General features: G+C 54.5%; 1 protein-coding gene across 3 annotated transcripts; it reads left to right on the top strand.

The window, feature by feature from the left end:
- Window positions 1–304: 304 nt before the first annotated feature.
- On the top strand, window positions 305–19,748 carry PLD3 (phospholipase D family member 3). Of its 3 annotated transcripts, none has more exons than XM_056135654.1 (13): window positions 305–437; window positions 10,226–10,293; window positions 13,066–13,155; window positions 13,238–13,309; window positions 13,389–13,531; window positions 14,055–14,238; window positions 16,464–16,584; window positions 16,739–16,866; window positions 16,959–17,159; window positions 17,726–17,865; window positions 18,623–18,788; window positions 19,072–19,171; window positions 19,272–19,748. In XM_056135654.1, the coding sequence occupies exons 3-13, from the start codon at window positions 13,129–13,131 to the stop codon at window positions 19,457–19,459; spliced, it is 1,470 nt and encodes a 489-aa protein (XP_055991629.1). In that variant the 5' UTR covers window positions 305–437; window positions 10,226–10,293; window positions 13,066–13,128; the 3' UTR covers window positions 19,460–19,748. The 3 variants fall into 3 exon arrangements, with proteins under 3 accessions (XP_055991629.1, XP_055991630.1, XP_055991632.1); XM_056135655.1 differs by having other exon boundaries at window positions 13,044–13,155; XM_056135657.1 differs by lacking the exon at window positions 10,226–10,293 and having other exon boundaries at window positions 324–437.
- Window positions 19,749–20,607: the final 859 nt, after the last annotated feature.

Here is a 20,607-nt window from a genome sequence, read left to right as displayed (position 1 = left end):
CTCCCCGCTGCATTCGGCCGGGTCCCACCGCCGCCGGCCCGCGCCTCACCTGGCACTGCTGGCCCGCGCCCCACTCGTGCAGCCCGCCCCCTCCGGCCGCGTTGCCAACCGCCGCACTCCCCGGCTTCGGCCTGGACTACCAGCCCCGGAAGCCCCGCCCTCGGCACAGGAAGTCGGGCTCTCCACCCTCGGCCACTCTAGCCCGCCACCAGCGAGCGGGCGGTGCCAGGGGTCACGTGACCACACCTCCCAGGCTCTTGCTCCCGCCCCGTTCGCGAGGGGCGCGGCCAATGGGAAAGGCGCTCATCAGGTCCCCCTCCTGCCGGGAGGTGCGGAGCTGCGCCTGCGCGCGGGATCCCGGGGGCGGGACCACCCCCAGCGGCAGCGCCGAAGGTGCGCGCTGGGCTGGGTCCGAGAGTGCGGGAAGCGGAGCCCAGGTACTGTGCGTGCTGGAGGCGCAGCCACTCGGCTGCCTTCCTCGTGCTGTTCTTCCATCTGTAATGCATCCCACCGCTTCTGTCGTCCCCCGCCTTTTGAATGTCGCTTTCCCTCCCCTTAGATGACATCCTGCTGAAATCGTCCCCACTCCACTCGCGTCGCATCAGCTATTTTCCTCGCTTCTGTCCGTCTGTCTCCGTCGCCTCCCTTTTCGTGTCGCTTATTGCTCTTTCTCGTTCAGGAAACCCTCCCTATTCCTAAATCGAGTTCGTGATTCTTGTCATCTCGCGCCGACTGCCGCCATCTCCCACAATGGCGTCCATGCTCACCTGTAGGTCCCCGGCCCTCCCCTGTCACCTTGGCTTCTCGTGACACTCGCCATTCCTGCCTCATGCTTTACGATCGCGGCAGGAGGAGCCGCCCTGCCTTCCAGGGTTTTTCGCCTCTGTCATTAACCCATATCGCTGCCCATCTAGACGCCACCATCCCCTACAGAGCCTGTTGCCTGGGGGAGCCCCCACCCCACCTCTGGGTCACCTTAATCACCTGCTGGCACCTTTGCCATCTCAACTTCAGTGAAAGGATTGTGGGGGCTGTTGCTACCAGCCCTGTCTCCCTCCTCCCTGCACAGCCCTCATCCTCCCAGGCACCGTCACTCTCCATAACAGTGCTCCCCAGTCGCTCCCCACATTGGACATTTTGGGGGGGACTAGGGGAACCCCACCTGAAAGTGCTCAGGGCTTATTCCCCCCTCGAGGATCACTCCTTGCAGGGCTTTAGTGACTGTATGGTGCTGGGGATCAAACCTGGGTCAACCCCGGGGCAAGGCAAACACCTACCCACAGTCATCTTCTCCTCAGCCTACTGCTGTCCATGTTCTCCTCACCCCTGCTAGTCACCCCACCTGAGTGGACGGTCCATCAGCCATCTGGAACCTTGCTGGAGCAAATCTTCCTCTTTTCCCCTTGTTGGATGGGGGATTCCCCCATTCCTAGAATACTAGCAGTGAGCAGTGTTATGCTGGGAGGCATGGAGGTTCTGGGGCACAAAAGTGGGGAAGACTGTAGATAGCATAAACCCAGCCTGCCTAGACTTCTACATTGGGCTACAGAGAGAGGAAGCAGGTATACACACACACACACACACACACACACACACACACACACACACACGATGTGCTCTAGTCAAATCACAGCCACTCTGAAAAGCTACAGGTTCAGCAAGGCAGTGCAGCACGGCAGTTTGCAAAGCCTGCGGCTGCTTCCTACCTTAATTCAAGTACTTTGTATACGTTAAGAGCCATATGAGCTTGGGCAGGTTGATTTCACAGCCCTGTGCCCCCATGACTGCCTCTGCCGTATGGGAAGGAAGATGCAAGTCACTCCATTCCGTGAACGTGTATTAAGCCTGTTCTACATGCCCACCACCATGCTAGGCATTGGGAACACCTCAGTGAACAAAACAGACCAATTTCCCTGGCCTTGTGGAGTTTACATTCTGTCTCTGGCGCGGGGCGGGGTAGATGACTCACAGGGCTGGAGCACATGCTTCCATACTCGCCAATGCATAGCCCCTGAGCACCACCAGGAATTGCCACAACACCTAGAGGCAGGGAGCAGAGAGCCATCAATGGGCTGAGTGCCTGCTTTGCATGTGGGAAGCCCAGGTTCAATCACCAACACTACATGGTCCTGCTGGGAGCAACCTCCAAGCACAGCTCAAGGAATATCCCTGAACCCTGTTGGGGGTGGCCCCCAAACACTCACTGAGCCAGGAGTATCCCCTGAGCACTGTTGGCTATGCACCCCTCTCAAAAAAACAAAAAAAGAGAAGGTCAGAGAGATAGTATAGAGGTTTAGGGACTTGCCTTGTACATGACTAACTTTCGTTCAATTCTTGATATCCTCCCCAAGCACCATCAGAGGTAAACTCTGAGCACTGAATCAGGAGTAAGCACTGAGCCAGTAGTAAATCCTGACTACTGCCTGGTGTGGCCCAAACACCAAAAGAAAACAAAACAGAGACAAGGAGCCAAAGAGTAGGGCACTAGATGTGCCCCAAAAAGAAAAAAATAAAAATTTAAGAAATGAGCAACAGAAGGCAGAGAAAAGTCTACTAGGATGTTTTGGATTTGGTGTTCTGATATTTTGTTTTGTTTTGGAGGGGGACGGAGGTTTGGGCCACACCCAACATTGCTCAAATACTCAGGAATCATTCCTAGCCAGGCTGGGGAGACCATTTGCTGGAGATGGAACCCAGGTCGGCTGCATGCAAGGCAGACTCTCTACCCGTTGTACTCTCGCTGCGATCCGGAAAGGTCTAGGATGGAGAAGCAGCTGAAGGATGATTAAGTGGTAAAAGTGGTTTTGGTTAGAGGAACTGAAAGGTACTAACTGTGGTGGGTTAGAGAGGATGGTGAAAGGAAGCCGGGGCGGGGGTGGGAATGGGGGGGGTGGAGGTATTCGAAGAAGAGCCTACCCAGCTCTGCAGTCAAGTCAGTTGATGAGTCTTTCTCCTGAGGATATGGCGGGCCCACAGAAAGGTTCTGAGCTGGAGGTCAGGTGGGGCTAAGACAAGGGGGAGTTGGAACGGTTCAGTGGGAGGGAAGCTAGAGATGGTGCATAGGTCACATGGAAGGAATAGAAGGGGGCAGGGGTGAGAAAGGCCAGGTGGACAAGTTGTCGGGGATGGAGGATGCCTAAATTAGGGCCTGGGCAGGAGGAGTCTGGGGGGCCTTCCTGAAGGAGGTGGCACACAGACTGAAGATGGGAAGGACGACTATTCTTGAAATGCAGAACATGAAGAGTGGAACACCTGGGCAGGGTGTCTAGGAGTCAGATTTGGGGTAGTCAGAGATCGGAGTGCAGGGGTTCACTTTGGGGACTGTAAAGATACTACAGTGAGTGGGGTACTTGCTTGCTCATAGTCAACCCTGGTTCAAATCCTGGCACACCCCATATATGATCCCAGACCACAGAACCAGGAGTAAGCCCTGAGTACAGGTGGATGTAGCCAAAGAAAAAAAAATTAGTTTGCAAAACCAGTGCTCTGTTCTCTGTTTCATTCAGTCCAGGGTGTCTACAGGGTCCTGGAAAGCGGGCTCCTTGTCAGCTGAGCATGTTGGTTTGTAAATGTTTATGGTATGGCCAAGCCAGATCTTCGTGTGACATTCAGCTACTCGTCACCCACCACGCCTACCCCCTCCCATGGCACTGAACCAACCTTGAACTTCACTCCCAGGCTGAAAGGCTACTTACTGGCACAGACCCTATCTGCTCTGGGCTAACACTTCAGCTGGTGATCACTGTGTTAAAAACAAACGTCAGTATGTCTGGAGAGACAGCCCAGAAAGCTCTACTCCAAAGTTTTCTATTCAGGGATCAAAGCAATAGTACAGCAGGTAGGGCACTTGTCTTACATGCAGCCAACCCAGGTTTGATATCCGGCATCCCATAGGGACCCCTGAGCCCCAGCAGGAGTGATCCCTGAATGCACAGCCAGGAGTAAGCTCTGAGTACAAATGGTAGTGGCCCTCCCCCCCCCCAAAAAAAAAAATTCAGAGTTTTCCATTTGGCTTCTCCATTTCTCCTGTAATCCACAAACAGGGAATAGTTATCAGGGACTGGGCTGGGGGGTGGGAGGTGAGGAGCAAACTCGGCTTTCAAGGGATGTATATAAGGTTTTTACTGGTGATAACAGTGTACAGGGGCTGGAGTGACAGTGCAGCAGGTCGGGCACTTGCCTTGCATGTAGCTGAACTGGGTTTGATTCCTGGCTTCCCATACTGTCCCCTTTGTACCACCAGGAGTAATGCTTGAGTACAGAGCCAAGAGAAACCCCTGAGCATTACCAGGTGTAACAAAACAAAATAACTGTACAGGGGACTGGGCGGGGGGCACATAGACCTCAGCCAGTTTGTGCAGGTTCAGTGACTTCCAGCGAAGATGGGGGTAGAATTGTGTGGAAGGCGACTCATTGGCTTAAGACACTTCTCTGGCAAACAGAAATGTGAGTTCAAACCCTAGTGTGCCACATGCACAGAAGCTGATGGGGACAATCCGTCTGTGCTCCCGGCCAGAAATATAGAAAGCACCCAGGGTGGGGCCAGAGCAGTAGTACAGTGGGGAGGGCAGTTTGCATGCACGTAGCCCAGCAGGTTTGATCCACAGCACCCCATAGGGTCCTCCAGACCCTACGAGGAGTAATCTCCGTGTGCCACAAAACAAAGGGGGGGGGGGGACCGGGGCTGGAGCAAAAGTACAGCCGAGAGATCATTTGCCTTGCATGTGGCTGATCCAAGTTCAATATCCAGCATCCCATATGGTCCCCTGAGCACCGCCAGGAGTAACCCCTAAGAATCGCTTAGTATGACCCAAAAAGACAAAATATTAAAAAGAAAAGAAAACAACCAGGACTGGGCTGAGGGGTTTTATGCCCCCCCCCTTGGTGTTTGGACCACACCTGGCAGTGCTCAGGGCTTACTCCTGGCTCTACACTCAGGAATTAATTACTCCTTGCGGCTCGTATCCTCAAGCTTGAAGTTCTAAACTTAATCCCAGGCATGTTGCACATGCCACAACTGATGCTGATAACCCAGAGGCAGAGAACACAGTTTAGGCACTTGCCTGGCGTACACTGCCACTGCTTCTATTCCCAGCATCGAATTTGGTTCCCCAACCATCACCAGGGATGATTGCTGAGCACAGAGGCAGAGCCCTGAGCACGGCCCAAAACTTAAAATAAAACTTGCGTGGTCTGCAAGGGCCAAAATAAAATTTTAAACAAATGAGGTTGAGGCCAGAGATGGCAGAACAGACTGGAGTGCGGCCTTTGCATGTGGGTGGCCTGGTTAAGGCTCCATCCAGCTCTGCATGGTCCCCTGAGCACTGTGCATGGAGCAGATGTCACAAACCCCAGGGGAAGTGCCTCAAAAACCCACAGGGTTCTGCTTTCTTCTTTCCTGTGGATTGTGGTGTCCTGCCCCGAGGTCAGGGGGCATCTGTGCCCTGGGATTGGGTAGCAGGACACCCCGAGGATGCAGGAATGGCCCACCTGGGGCTCTGGGCTCCAGGGGGAAGGACAGTTTGGAAGCGCAGCCCCTACAGCCTGATCCAGCTGCTGGTGCTCGCTCTGTTTCTTGCATTTTGTGGGGTTGTGGTTGGAGAAGGGTGTTGGGCCACACCTGAAGGTACTCAAGGGTCACTCCTGGCACTGCTCAAGGCACCTTGTGTGGTACTGGGGATCGAATCTCCTGCCCACTGAGGTCTTTTTCCTGCCACCCACCTTCAGTCTCTCCCCTCCCTGCTCCCCCAGGGACCTGGGGTTGGGGAGTGGGGAAGGAGCAACCAACACCCTCCTGCCCCCAGTGAGGAACCTGAGCCTCAGAATTTAATTTCTGCAGAACTTCTGTGTGCCTTAAGAAAAGTTAAATGGGCTAGAGTGATAGCACAGAGGGTTGGGCATTTGCCTTGCACATGGCCAACCTGGGTTCCATCCCCAGCAAAAAAAAAGAAAGAAAGAAAAGTTAAATAGAGAGATAGTACAGCAGGGAAGGCACTTTGCACATAGCTGAGTCACATTTGATCCTCAGCATCCCGTATGGTCCCCTTAGCCCACCCAGAGTGATTCCTGAGTACATAGCCAGGAGTCAACCCTGAGCATCGCCAGGTGTGGCCCAAAACCAAACAAACAAAAAAGGTTAAACGGGCTGGAGAGACAATATAGCAGGTAAGGTGCCTGCCTTGCACGCAGCCAGCCCAGGTTCTATCCCCAGCACCTAAACTGGTCTCCCAAGCACCATCAGGCGTGTTCCCCAAGTGCAGAGCCAGGAGTGACCCCTGAGAACTCTCCAAAATAAACCCCAACAGATTAAAATAATAACTTTTGTTGGTGCTGCAGTTACTGATATTGTACATTTTACCCACTAATATAATTAAGAAAATCAAGTCAGGGTGTAGGGGTAAAGGCAGTTTCCTTGCATATGAGTTACCTAGGTTTGTCACACACACACACCCCCCCCCCAGCACCGCATAGTGACCCCTGAGCACCTCTGGCTGTGGCCCGTCTCCATCCTGACCATGACCGGGTACCCTGGGGCGTTCAGGACTAATCTATGCTCCCCCAGCTGATGGACACAAGAATGAGTCACAGGATGATGGCAACCGATGTTTGGGCACCTGATGTTTGTCACTGACCCATGGTGTTCGGGTCCCCTGGAGCATTCAGGATGGATACATGTTCCCCTGACTGATGGACAGAAGAATGAGTTACAGGCTAGTGACCAGCAAATTTTTTACTGAAACGAGACAGGGCTTATGAGGAAAAGAGAAACCATGCTCTGTAAGGACAGGGGACAAGGACCAACATGGGTTTGGTTGAACAGAAACATAAAGCTCTTCCTTCAGGGGAAATTCTAGTTCTGCCCAGGGGAAGCAGTTCAGGGGTGGGATCTCCAGGATTCTGGATTCTAGTTCCCAACACCTCCTCTACCCACCAAAAAAGTTAAGTAATGCAGTCACTTGTCTGCTGCCAAGGTTTCCACTACAAGTGCAAGGAAAAAGCAACCCTGTGTTTTCTGTCTGATAGTGGCAGGCGAGATCAAATGGGGGAATACAGGATAAAAAGTTAAGGAGATAACAGTACTCCTACATTTAAAAAAAAAAAGTTAAGGGGGCTGAGCGATAGATAGTACAATGGATAGGGCACCTACCTTGTGTGGAGCCGACCCAGGTTTGATACCCAGCATCCCCCAAGCATGACCAGGAGTGATCCCTGAACACAGAGTCAGGAGTAACCCCTAAGCATCACCAGATGTGGCCCAAAAAACAAAGGAAAGTTAAATAGTAAAGAGTCAAAAAAAAAAAAGAGGATTGAAGAGTATAGACCTCGCCCTCTTTTTTCTTATTTTGTTTTGTTTTGTTTTGTTTTGTTTCATGATTACAGGAGCCTCAGTACGGTCATGCTTACAGAGAACTTGAGAACTTCATGTCCTTGGAATGCACTTGACATGTGTGCCTTGCTATCATTCAGAAGGGTCACTTCGATTTTTCATATTTCAACTGTTAGGTTCAAATTATGTGTGCATGTGGTTGGTGTACGCACACACACTTATACATACATATGTATCTGTTCGTTCTATATTCCCAGTCTTTCCCCAGCCCTGATCCTTGTCCTGTACCTTGCAAGTTCTCAGGCCAAAATTTGTGTCGAAGGGACTGGAATGATAGTACAGCAGATATGGTGCTTGGAGGCACCTGACTCGGGTTCAATTCCTGGCACCCATGATAGTCTCCCAAGCCTTACCAAGAGCGATCCCTGAGCACAGAGACAGGAATAAGCCCTGAGTATCACCAGGTGTACAAAACCCCTGCAAAAAAGAAAAGGAAAGAAAGAAAGAAAAAAAATACCTCAGAGCCAACCATTCAGCTCATAGGCTGGAGTTCATATTTTGCAGGCAGGAGGCCTGGGTTTGATCCCCAAAACCACCTGATAAACTCTAGCTCTGCAGAGTGTGGCCATTCCTCCCTATAAAAAGCTCCCACTCCATGGGGCCGGAGTGATAATACAACAGGTACGGCATTTGCCTCGCATGCGGCCGACCTGGGTTCAATCCCTGGCATCCCATATGGTCCCCCAAGCACTGCCAGGAGTAATTCCTGAGTGCAGAGCCAGGAGCAACCCCTGAGCATAGCTGGGTGTGAACCAAAAAAAAAAAGCACCTCCCCACCCACCCATCCCTAGGGAGTGGGGGGACTTGTTATTCTAAGCTCTTTTCTTTCTTTATTGTTTGGGCTATACCCGGCAATCCTTTTAACTCTACCACTCTGCTTAGGGATCACTCCTGGAGGGGCTTGGGGGACCCTATTGGGTGCCAGGGTTTGAATCTGAATCAGCCGCATACAAGGCAAGCACCCTCCCCACTGTATTAAAGATTTTTTTAAAAAAATGAAAGCTGGAGCTATGGCCCAGGGGCAGAGCACTTGCCTTGCATGTGCGAGCCCTGGGTCTGACCCCCATCACCTCCCACCCACACATATACATTTTCCACACAGCTCTGGAGATCAAGTTCACTTGTCATCCAGTCCAGCTTGCCTTTCCGGTGACTGTCACGGAGATGCTGTGTCTCACTTACCACAATCCCTCATTCCCTCAATTTTGGTTTTGGGTTTTTGTTTTAAGGTCACGCCCAACAATGCTCAGGCGTTACTCCTGGCTCTGCACTCAGAAATCACTGATTTCTGAGCGGTGCTCTAGGGACCATATAGGATGCTGGGGACCAAACCCAGGTTGCCATGTGCCCTCCCCGCCATACTATGACTTGCCGTACTCCCTTCATTCCCTCTGCTAAGGTCCTTTATTCCAAACGTGGTCACAGTCACCTACCATATGTTCCAGGAGCTCCTGGAAAAAAAAAATCTGGAACAGAGAATTGGGCCCCTCCTACAGCCAAACTGATCGATCCTATCCCTTCTTGCCTTAGTTTCCCCTCTCATCTGCTTCCTCTAATGATTGTCTCAGGGCTGAAATAATCCCAGTCGCTACACAGTAGATATTCAGTAATTATGAGTGAGATCAGCCTTGAAAAAGTAGATGCTGCTGTGTTCAAACCCATTTTGCGTGTGGGTAAGCCAAGGCACGGCAACATCATCCTTTCTCTTTCACCCAAATACTCAGGCTCTTCTCAAATCAGGCATCTGGCTCTGGGATCCACAGTCTGAGCTGCTCCTGCTTCAAGCACCTGCCCATGCTGGGTTTCTGTTGAGCACACTGATATTGGTGTCTGCCACCAGAGTGTCACACGTGAATGTGGTTTAAACAAACACAAATTGCAGCGGTGGTTCAACATATTAAACACCTAAGGCATATTGCTTTGATAAATATAGGAGCTGGATTGGTAGTACAGCAGGTAGGGAGTTTGCCTTGCATCCAGCTGTCCCAGGTTCGATCCCTGGCATGCCTTATGGTTCCTCAAGCACCCAGGCACCACCATTAGTGTCCCTGAATGTAGAGCCAGAGTAACCCCTTAGCACCACTGGGTGTTTGGTTTGAGGTCCTGACTCTGTACTCAGGAATCAAGTAGGGCAGTACTTAGGGACCATATAGGATACTGGGAATCGATCCTGGGTCAGCCACATGCAAGTCAAGTGCCTTACACACTGACCTATCTCTCCACCCCATTAATGAAAAAATGTAAAAGAAAAAGAAAAGTTAAACCATTTAGGGCGAGAGATAATGAGGCAGGTAGGGCTCTTGCCTTGCAGGTAACTCACCCAGATTTTATCCCTCCACCCCATATTGTCCCACTGAGCCCTGCCAGGAGTGGTCCCTAAGCAGAGAGCTTAAAGTAAGCCCTGAGCACTCCCAAATGGGGGCCCCTAATACCACCCCAAACATTAAACCATTTGTTGAAGACCTACAGCTGCTGTGCAGCTTGTTTTTTTGTTTGGTTTGGGGGTTGTTTTCTTGGTTGGGCAGGATTTGAGTCACACCCAACATTACTCAGGGGCTACTCCTGGCTTGGTGCTCAGAGATAAGCCAAGGGGACCATATGGTGCTAGGAATGAAACCCTCACGTGCCAAGGCTACACACCAGCCCTTTGAGCCATGCCCCAGGCTGATCCCTGCAGAATTTATAAGTCAAAAGGTGCCCATGGGGACACAGTCACCTCTTCTTGCCCGAATTTTGTTGTATTACAGTGGCCACGCCCTCTCCCAGACTCTCCTCATTCTATCTGATCCTTCACCAACTCCTTCAGTTTTGTTGACCTTAGATTTCCCAATTTCACAGGAAACCCTGCTGTTCCAACCCGATGTTCTTACACAAAGCACTTCTCCCCCAGCCGGCACAAATCCGAGGTAAATGATGTTTCCTCGCCCAGCGCCCTGCCTGCTACCCTCCCCACCTTAACCCCAAGGCCTCCCTCTTTTTCCCCCAGACCCCCAGCTTCTCCATATCAACTCAGTCTCTGACCATTTCTCACAGGAGAAAAATCTAATGGTGCCCTGGCCTAGCCAAGCTGGAAGCAGGCAGCAAGAGGGAAGGAGGGGCTGTACAGAGGTTAAGACACTTGCCTTACATAGAGCTGACCCGGTTTAGATCCCCAGCATCACCAGGAGTGACCTGAGCACTGCCTGATGTGGCCCAAATTCCAAGCAAAAAATGGTTAGGGAGAGGAGATTCTTATGCTCTCACATCCCAGAAGATTCTTTGGGGCAAAGGGAGAACCTAGCTTATGTTCTTTCTTTTTCCTTTTTTGGCTTGCGGCTTTTGGCTTTGACTTTTGGGTCCCACCTGGTGGTTCTCAGGGCTTCCTCCTGGCTCTGTGCTCAGAGATTGCTCCTGGAGGGACACAAGGGAACCTGTGGGGTGCTGGAACTCGAACCCAGGTCTGCTACGTGCAAGGCAAGTGCCTGCTGCACTATTGCTCCGGCCCTAACTTTCTTTTTAATGTCTGCTGCTTTTTTTTTTTTTTTTTTGCAGTGCGAAGGTTTAATCCCAGGTCCTCAGATAGGCAAGTTGTGTGCTCTGCCGCTGAGCCTCATTCCCAGCCCAGGGACTCGGGTTTTTCTTTTTTTCTTTTTTTTTTAATAATACGTAATGCACATATATGATTTTTGTTTTGTTTGTGGGCCACATCTGGCGATACTCAGAGTTTACTCCTTCCTGGCTTTGCACTCAGGAATGACTCCTAGCCATACTGACTTTTTTATGTCACTTATATTTCACACTTGGGGGGTGGGGGCCTCCCAAGGAGGGCTCGGGGCCACTCTCTGTGATACTCAGCCTGCAAGTCTGAACGTTCAATGCTCAGGTCCTTGGCCACTGCTCAGGCCCTCGACGCTGCTGGGAGCTTCTGGGGCTACACTCGCAGGTGTGCAGGTGTCGCAGGGGGTCTTTGTGGGGCCGCAGAGCCACCAGCTTTCCAAGCATGGAAGGCATGTGCCCTTGCCTCTGTAGTTTTCTAATTTGGGGGGTCGAGGCGTTTTGAGGCCACACCAAGCAGAGCTCAGAGGCTATTCCCCACTCTGCTTTGGCCTCTGGGGGCAAGGATCACTCGGTGTGTGTGTGGGGGGGGGGGGTGCTCTGGAAACCACCTGGTAGCCCCTGTTATGCAATTTAAGGGAAGTATTAAAATAAGCTCGCAATGGAAAACAATCCTGACGTCTCGCACCCCCCACACCAGAGGAAACCTGAGCACTTTGGGGGCGGGGGTGGGGTGGGGACAGAGTGTGTGCACGCTTGGCCAAACAGAGGGCTCCGTGGGGCTGAGTCCCTGCCGTGGGGCCGAGTACTCAGGGGGCCAAACCCGGCTCCCGCATGCGCTCCAGCGTTTCAAACCAGGCTCCCGGCCCCTAGGCAACCGCTTCTGACGCTAGCGCTTCTCCCAGGAATAATCCTTTTCTGCATTTATCTATAGACTTCCTGCCGGGGCGGGCATGTGCCCCGCTTCCACTCAGGGGGTGGGGAGAGGTGGGATTCTCCCATTTACTTCTCCAGCTCTGGATCCTGCTTGGAGGGAGACTGGGGGAGATTCGCGAAGGGTGGGAGGCACCGTGCCTCAACCTCCCCGGTCGGAGTCCGGACTTCAAAAGCAAAGCGTTTGGAAATCCCTTACTAAAATACCAGCCGGCTCAAAACAAACGCGATCCCAGCCCACGGCTTCGGGGATCTGGGACCCGCTCGCCGCTCCGCCCCCTCCCCGACCAGGCTTCGAGACCCAACCTGCTCTCTCCATTTTAAAATTTTTATTCTCAAATATTCTCAATCCCTGATTCGATTGATCCCATTTCTCCTTCGCTAAATAAATAACGCACGCCCATAGCACGGAACTGAGTCCCTTTGGCTCTTTACCTGCGGCCTCCCCACCCTACCGGAAAGACAAAGCCTAGACGCCCCGAACCCGCACAACACCCACCGCCGCCGGGCTGGGGGCCGACCCGCAGCCCCCGCCGCGGCCGCTGCGCGCACTGCGCAGACTCCCCGCTGCAGTGGGCGGAGCCTCATAGGGCCCCGCCCCCCGCCCGCCCCTGCTCAGCCTGTCGGGGCAGAAGCCGGGGCCCCGCCGCGGTAGCAGCCGCCGCCGCCTGCTCCGTAAGACCGAAGCCCTTGGGGGAGAATGGGGGAAGGGAGGATTGTGGAGAAGGGACGGGGTTGCGGGGGGCTCCGGGGGCTCCGGGACTGAGCTGTCTGCGGGCACCTGAGCGCATCACCTGGAAAACGCTCCCCAGGTCGCCCCGGGAGTGGGCAAAATTCAGGCACCAAGATTTGGGGCTCCTCTCACACCATCCCCAGGATTGTGTTGGAGGACTGCCTCTGTCAGGACTTGGAGGGACAAGACCCAGGGTCCCGGGTGGGCGTTAAGGGGGCCAGCGTGGACAGACGTGATGGGGTGGGGTGGAGGGTGGACAGGCCCTGCATGTCCAGGGATGGGAAGAAGGCACGAGGTCTTGGACACTGAGAGATTTCGAAATCATGCTGGCCAGTCACAGCTTCCTCCTTTTGGATGGGCGGGCAGGGTGCCAGCGACCCCTGTGATTATGGAACAGGAGCCCCAGTGGGGCCCTGTGAGTCCCAAGACCGACATGCCTTTTGCCGTGTCCCCCAGTGACCGCTCTCCTTCCCCGCAGTTTGGAGACCCCGACACACCCACTTTCCCATCTGGGCTGCTTTGGCCCTAGCCACCCGGCAAGATGAAGCCGAAGCTAGTGTACCAGGAGGTAGGTGGATTGGGGGGAGGGTCGGGGCGAGGGAGCCGACTCCAGGGAGCCACCCATCATCTCCCTGATGCCCCCCTCTCAGCTGAAGGTACCCGTGGAGGAAACGGTGGAAATGCATCTGAATGAGATTGAGGCCTGGAAGGCTGCAGAGAAGGTAGGAGCCTGCGTGGGTGACAGGCGAGGACTGGCTTGCCTGCCCCCCTCCCCCGCTGACCACCTCCCCCTTCCTGCAGAAAGCACGCTGGGTCCTGCTGGTCCTCGTCGTCGCAGTGGTGGGCTTGGGGGCCCTGATGACTCAGCTCTTCCTATGGGAATATGGAGACTTGCATCTCTTCGGGCCGTACCAGCGCCCATCCCCCTGCTATGACCCATGCGAGTAAGTGGGGGTCACAGCGGAGAGAAACCCACAGCTTGGGGGGGTGGCATTAGGCTAAGCCTAGGCTGCATGCGGCTATCCATGGCGCCCAGGACAAGGAGGTGACTCAGATTCTCAAGTGCTCCCTCACAGCTCTCCCCAGCCCCCCATGCCCACCCTCTTCCCACACTGTTGCCATGGCAGCCACCGCGTCATCCTGCATCCAGGTGGGGGAACAGACGCGCATGGCAGCTTCCTGTCCACATGTGTGCGGGCGCGCACGCAGACGCACACACTCACACACGCACACACAGCCTCGTTTCCACACCTCCACACAGATGCAGAGACCCAGAGTCTCAGGAGGAGAGCCCCCACAATAACCCAGCCTTGGAATGGCTCAAGGGGCTGGAGCACCTGCTTTGCATGTGGGTGCAATCCCCAGCATCCCATGTTCCCTCGGGCATCTGAGCAGCAAGCTGACCGGGGCCGAGTCCAGCCATACTCTGGCCCACCTGGGTCTGAACCTCACCCCCACCCCCCCCAGAGCCGTGTTGGTGGAGAGTATCCCTGAGGGCCTGGACTTCCCCAACGCCTCCACCAGCAACCCCTCCACCAGCCAGGCCTGGCTGGGCCTGCTCGCCAGCGCCCAAAGCAGCGTGGACATCGCCTCCTTCTACTGGACGCTGACCAACAATGACACCCATACCCAGGAGCCCTCTGCCCAGCAGGTACCTGACAGCTGGCAAGGGGTTGCATCTGCGTTATGATGTTAGGATGTGGGTTTGGTCATACAGGATTATGTTGGCAGGGGTTGGTCACTTGCAAGAACCTCCCTCACCTCCACACAGGGAAGTGGCAGAGTGGAGGGTAGCCCCAAATAACAGCCCAACTACTACTTGCTAGCTGTGGGGCTATACATGTGTCCCCTTACCTCTGAGGTCTCAGTCTCCTGATCTGTAGAATGGGACCAAGAAATTATACTATCTCTTATGATAGGGCCAGTGTACAGCATCCCTCCACTTGAAGGACAAAGAAAGCTAGTTCATAGCCCCTCAGAGCCTGGCTATCCTGGGCATCAGCCAATATCACAGCCTTGTTATTTATGTAACTTAGACCACCAGGCTTCTGGGTTTGGAAAGGAACCTTGTGAGTGGATACTCCTTCCAGGGAAAAGACCAGTGATTTTCCTCCTTCTTCCTCCCTTTTTTTTTTTTTTTTTTGGCTTTTTGGGTCCTAGCTGGTGATGCTCAGGGATTACTTACTTCTGGCTCTGCACTCAGGAATTATTCCTGGCAGTGCTCGGGGGACCATGTAGGATGCCAGGGATTAAACCCAGATTGGCCACGTGCAAGGCAAACACCCAACAATCACTTCGGTCCCTCCTTCCTTTCTCTATCAACTGCTTCAAAAAAAATTGAACTCACCTTTTATTTTAAGAAGAGAGATTTAATAATTGAGAAAAATGTAGACAAGAGAGATAATCTAGAGGGGTTAAGCACTTACACATGGCTGACCTCAGTTCAATCTGGTACTACATAGGGTTTCCCTGAGCACCTCCAGACGTGTCCTCTGAGCACAGAGCCAGGATTAAGCCCTGACACCATCAGATGTGGCCCCCAAACCAAATAATAATGATAATAATTTTTTAAATGTACAAAAATAGTCAAATCAAGCCTGGAAGATGTGCTCATCTCATGGTACCCCCCATTTGCTCCCCTTTTCCACACGATCCCTGGCTTCACATGGCCTCACTGAGCATCACTGGGTGTAGCCCTTGATGCCTCCAGGCATTTTTAGGGTGACCCCAGTGGCCCCTGCACTACGGGGCCAAAGCAGCTCTGCATACTTGGTCCCTGGCATTCAGCTGGCCCACTTGACCAAGTATCATCGGGAGAGAGCCCCTGAGCCCCTTGAGCCATGCTTGGGAGCCCCCGACAACAACAAAAAAAACTGAACTCAGAAATGCTTAGAATGTGTGCCCCAACGTAAACAGTGAAGGGCAAAGACTTCCTCAATTGAAGGCAAAGGAGTTGGGGGAGAGGAACCAAGCAGGGCCAGAAGAGGTTAAGATGCTTGCCTTGCACACAGCTGATCCAGCTTTCGTCCCCGAGCACCATCAGCAGTTATCCAGGGAGCACAGAGTCAGGAGTAATCCCTGAGCACTGCCAGCTGTGGCCCCAAATCAAACAAAAAATATTTTTTGAAAAATTTTTTTAAATCTTGGATTAAAACCACAACAATCTGGGGCCAGAGCAATAGTTCAGTGAGGAGGGCGCATGATACGGCCAGCCCCAGTTCAATCCCCAGCCTTCCATATCGTCCCCCAGGCCCACCAGGAGTGAGTCCTGAGCAGGCCTCAGTTTTTTGTTTTCAGGCTGACTGGACATTACAGCTGTCACTTAAGGTTTGATGACACGTGTTAGGTCCCCAAGGACCTGCATATTATTCAACTAATAAATATATTCGTTGAAAATATATTTCACCTAATTTACATTTTGAATTGATGTTAACTTTTGAGACATCATCTCAAAATAATGCCCTGACAACATTATTTTTGTCATGGTGCCAGGGATTTGAATTGGGGTTGGTGTGTAGGATAAGCACCTTAACCTCTGTACTATCCTAATGGCCCTAAGTGGTTTTAAAGTCTTAACCTGTAAAATGGACATAGAGGAGGGGCTGGAGCGATAATATAGCAGGTAGGGTATTTGCCTTGCCACTGGCTAACCCAGATTTGATCCCCGGCACCCCATAGAGCCCCACCAGGAGCACAGAACCAGGTGTAAGCTGAGTGTGGCCCCCCCAAAAAAAGCAAAACAAATCTGACATAGGTGAACTTGCTGTAGGAAAAACCCATTTGCTCCTGATGGCATCTCAAGGCCCAGCGTCCAAATACCCCGTGCTTGGGCTGGGCTGGCCCGTGCACTCCCTCAGAGGCTGTTCCCTTTCCCAGGGCGAAGAGATCCTGCAGCAGCTGCAGAGCCTGGGCCCTCGGGGTGTGCAAGTCCGGGTTGCCGTGAGCAAGCCCAACGGGCCCCAGCCACAGGCTGACCTGCAGACCCTGCTGCAGAGCGGTGAGCTGGTGGGGGGGCGGGGGGCTGCAGAGGGTGAGCTGGGAGGGGAAGGCAGGATCACCAGGGGGCTGAGGGGAGGCCATGCCGAGGGTGAGCTGGGAGCGAGGTCTTGGCTGCACAAACCCACTAGATCATTTCCCCACGGGGGTTCCAGGTGCTCAGGTCCGCATGGTAGACATGCAGAAGCTGACCCGTGGCGTCCTGCACACCAAGTTCTGGGTGGTGGACCAGACCCACTTCTACATCGGCAGCGCTAACATGGACTGGCGCTCCCTGACCCAGGTCGGTGCGTCCTGCCCCACCACAGGTGCTGCCACCCACTGCATCCTGGCCGTTGTCTCCATCCCATCTCAGCCACCGCTTCCTCTCCATAGGTCAAGGAGCTGGGCGTGGTCATGTACAACTGCAGCTGCCTGGCCCAGGACCTGAGCAAGATCTTCGAGGCCTACTGGTACCTGGGCCAGGAGGGCAGCTCCATCCCGTCCCCCTGGCCCCGGCCCTATGACACCCGCTACAATCAGGAGTCGCCCATGGAGATCTGCCTCAATGGAACCCCTGCGCTGGCATACCTGGCAGTGAGTTGGCGGGTGGGGGGAACAGGGCCGTCACACATGCCACCACCTAGATCTTCCCTGCGATTGGTGGAAATGTGGGGCAGGAGGCAGGCCCCGCCCCTGCCTACTCTGCCAGCCCCTGCACTTGCCTTGGGTGTGTGAGGTCCTGCACTGGATCCATGGCACCAGAGGAAAAAATATTGAGGAGAGGGACATATATTGGGCTGGAGACGAAGCTGGATTCATCCCCCAGTATTGTAGAGAACCAGACAAATAAATACGAGCTTGGAGCTGTGGCTCCAAGACACAGCATGTACCTCACTACAGCCTGGCCCTGGGTTCGAGTGTATCATGTGTATCACATGTGCATCACTTGGTGCCGATGGGTGTGGCCCAAAAACCAAAAACAAAGCAAAATCAGAATCACCAGGAGGCCTGAGTCCAACCCAGAGTCCAGTGCTGCTGGGGCCGGGATCATCTTTTTCTGTTTCTCAGCTGTGTGATTGCGGGCAAGTCACTTACCTTCTCTGAGCAGGAGACCAGCCGCCTCGGGCTGCTGACCTGTCAACTGTCCCCTCCCCCCGCAGAGCGCACCCCCTCCTCTGTGTCCCAGTGGCCGCACCCCGGACCTGAAGGCCCTGCTCAACGTGGTGGACAGCGCCCGGAGCTTCATCTACATCGCCGTCATGAACTACCTGCCCACCATGGAGTTCTCCCGCCCGCACAGGTACCACCAGTCCACAGGTGCCAGGCAGAGAGGGCACGGGCAGGGGCAGCCCCCAGGAGAGGCACAGGTGCTCTAGAGACAGGAAGGGTTGGAGGCCCAAGGTGATGGGAGTGGGGTGTCTGGGATTTCGGGAGGTCAGAAGCAGTAGGCAGGGGTTGGAAATGTATTGAGAAGCCTGGAATAGAGGGCTCAGGGTTGGTTTAGGGGGTTGGACCATTTGGGGGGTTTTTTTGTTGTTTTTGTTTTGGGGTCATACCTGGCGATGCTCAGAGGTACTTATGGCTCTGCTCTCAGGGATCACTTCTGGCAGGGTTTGGGGGACCAATAGGATGCTAGGGATTGTATACAAGGCAGACAAACACCCTATCCACTGTGCTATCGCTCTGGCCCCAGGGTTGAGGTTTGGGGACAGGAAATGGGTAATGACTGAGCTGGGGAAATGTGTGTGGGTTGGGGGGGCGTGTTCTGTGAGACTATCTGTTGCCCAGGTGTTTGGTTGAGAGGGGCGGGTATGTATGACAGGAATGAGAGACAGCAGATAGGTGGTTTCGGCAGCAGAAATGAGACCTGGGTTGGAGTTCGGGTATCTCAGCATCTGAGGGTTTGCTGAAGTGTAGAAAGGACGCAGGTTTGGTTCCCTCAGGTGGAAGGTATAACGCTGGGTTCGAGTCCCACTCTGGGGCCAGACAGCTCACAGGGCTCATGCCCCAGCCCCACGGCACCCACCAGCAGCCCTGTCCTGCACCTCCTCCCGCAGGTTCTGGCCCGCCATTGACGATGGGCTGCGCCGGGCCACCTACGAGCGGGGCATCAAGGTGCGCCTGCTGGTCAGTTGCTGGGGCCACTCGGAGCCATCCATGAGGCCCTTCCTGGCCTCCCTGGCTGCCCTGCGGGACAACCATACTCATGCTGACATCCAGGTGGTAAGCGCCCACCCAGGCGGGGGCCAGGGCCTAGGGGGAATCCGGGCTCAGGAACGCCCTCACCTGGGGGCTCCAGGAAGACTTGGGAGGAAGGGGTGGACAGCCGAGGGGCAGCTAGAGGGGTAAAATGGAGCCATTCTAGAAGGAACGGAGGGGCCTGTGCGGTTTACTGAGCCCCCCCCCTCCCCACACACAAACACACATTACTTGGAGACCCAGTTCCCACACCCTGGAGTTCCTCTGAATCTACCCTTTTCCTGTTCCCCACACCCCTGCCCCTCAGAAACTCTTTGTGGTTCCTGCGGACGAGGCCCAGGCCCGGATCCCCTACGCCCGCGTCAACCACAACAAGTACATGGTGACCGAGCGCACCGCCTACATCGGTGAGCAGCCCCTGCTCTGGTGGTCGCCATGGGGGACATGAGGGCCACTGGGCACCGGCCCAGGCCTGACCCTCCCCCACCCAACCCCCCAACTCTGCAGGAACCTCCAACTGGTCTGGCAGCTACTTCACCGAGACGGCGGGCACCTCGCTGCTGGTGACGCAGAACGGACAGGGCGGGCTGCGGAGCCAGCTGGAGGCCACCTTCCTGAGGGACTGGGACTCTCCCTACAGCCACGACCTGGACGCCCCAGCCAACGCTGTGGGCAACACCTGTCGCCTGCTCTGAGACCATCCCGCGCTCTCCCCAGCCCTGGGCCTCACCCCACCTCCTGCCCACACCCCGCTGCTGTCTGCCCCTGGTGGTCCCCCTGACCTCCCCGCCCCGCTCTCCCGCTCCCGTGCCTCTACCTCCGGCCCTATGCCCCACGTTGTGGCTCTCAGACCCAGCTGAGCTGGGAGACGGAGCAGCCCCCAAAGAAGTGGGGGTGCTTGCTGGGCCCAGCCCCCTGACCCACCCCCGATTCCAGGGCTAAGCGAGCCCAGTTCTGTTCAGAAGTAAAATACTTGTGTCTACAGTCTGGGCCTGAGTGAGTGGGATCGGGAGGTGTGGGAGGGTCCGAGGGGATGCCCCCAAGGAAGTGGAGCTGCTGCCCACATGGTCTGGCATGTGTCTGCTGTGTACCGAGCCTTCACGTGGAATGAACAGGCGTGCATGTGCCCTGAACCGAGCGTGTGGCCGGTGGAAGCTGAGCCATCCCTTGCCAGTACCACAGAGCGTGTGCAGGAACTGGAGCATGTGGGAACATGTGTGGGAACTGCGTGTAGGAGCGTGTGCAGGAACTGGAACATGCCGGAGCGTGTGAGAGTGTGTGTGAGAGCGTATGCCGCCTGCTTGGCGTGTCTCTGCCAGACACACACCCACTAAGCTGTAGCCCCTGACGTCTGTGAGTGTGAGGACCCAGTGTGGATTTGCACTCCATGTCCCTGGGGTGAGGACACATGAATAATAGGCTCATGACGCGAGTCCAGCTGATGTCAGTGACCCTGAGCCAGCAGCCCTCAGTGGCCGCTGCTGAAACCGTCCTCACTCAGCATACTGCTTGCTTATGTCAGCCAGGAGCTGGTTTTGGTGCGAAGCTATTCCTGGCTCTGTATGCAGAATGGACCCCTGGCAATAATCAGACCAGAGGTGGAACCTGGGTCAGCTGTGTGCAGGGCAAGTGCCCTAACCACTGCTCTATGTCTCTGGCCCTCTCTCAGAGATGGGGGTTGGGAGAACCTGTGCCTTTCCCTTAAAGTGCCCAGCTTGAGCCAACTGGCAGACATGATATCACATCCCGGGCCCAGTCTGAACCCCACCTGGGCCAGGGTTCGGGCAGGTGGGCAGGTGAGGCCAGACTGCTGAACAGTTCTTTATTGAAACAGGGCTGAGGG

This window comes from Sorex fumeus, unplaced genomic scaffold (genome assembly GCF_029834395.1).
Source record: "Sorex fumeus unplaced genomic scaffold, SorFum_2.1 ptg000122l, whole genome shotgun sequence".
Classification (NCBI taxonomy): domain Eukaryota; kingdom Metazoa; phylum Chordata; class Mammalia; order Eulipotyphla; family Soricidae; genus Sorex; species Sorex fumeus.
Note: the sequence above shows the minus strand (reverse complement) of the source record. Positions and strands in the feature narration are given on the sequence as shown.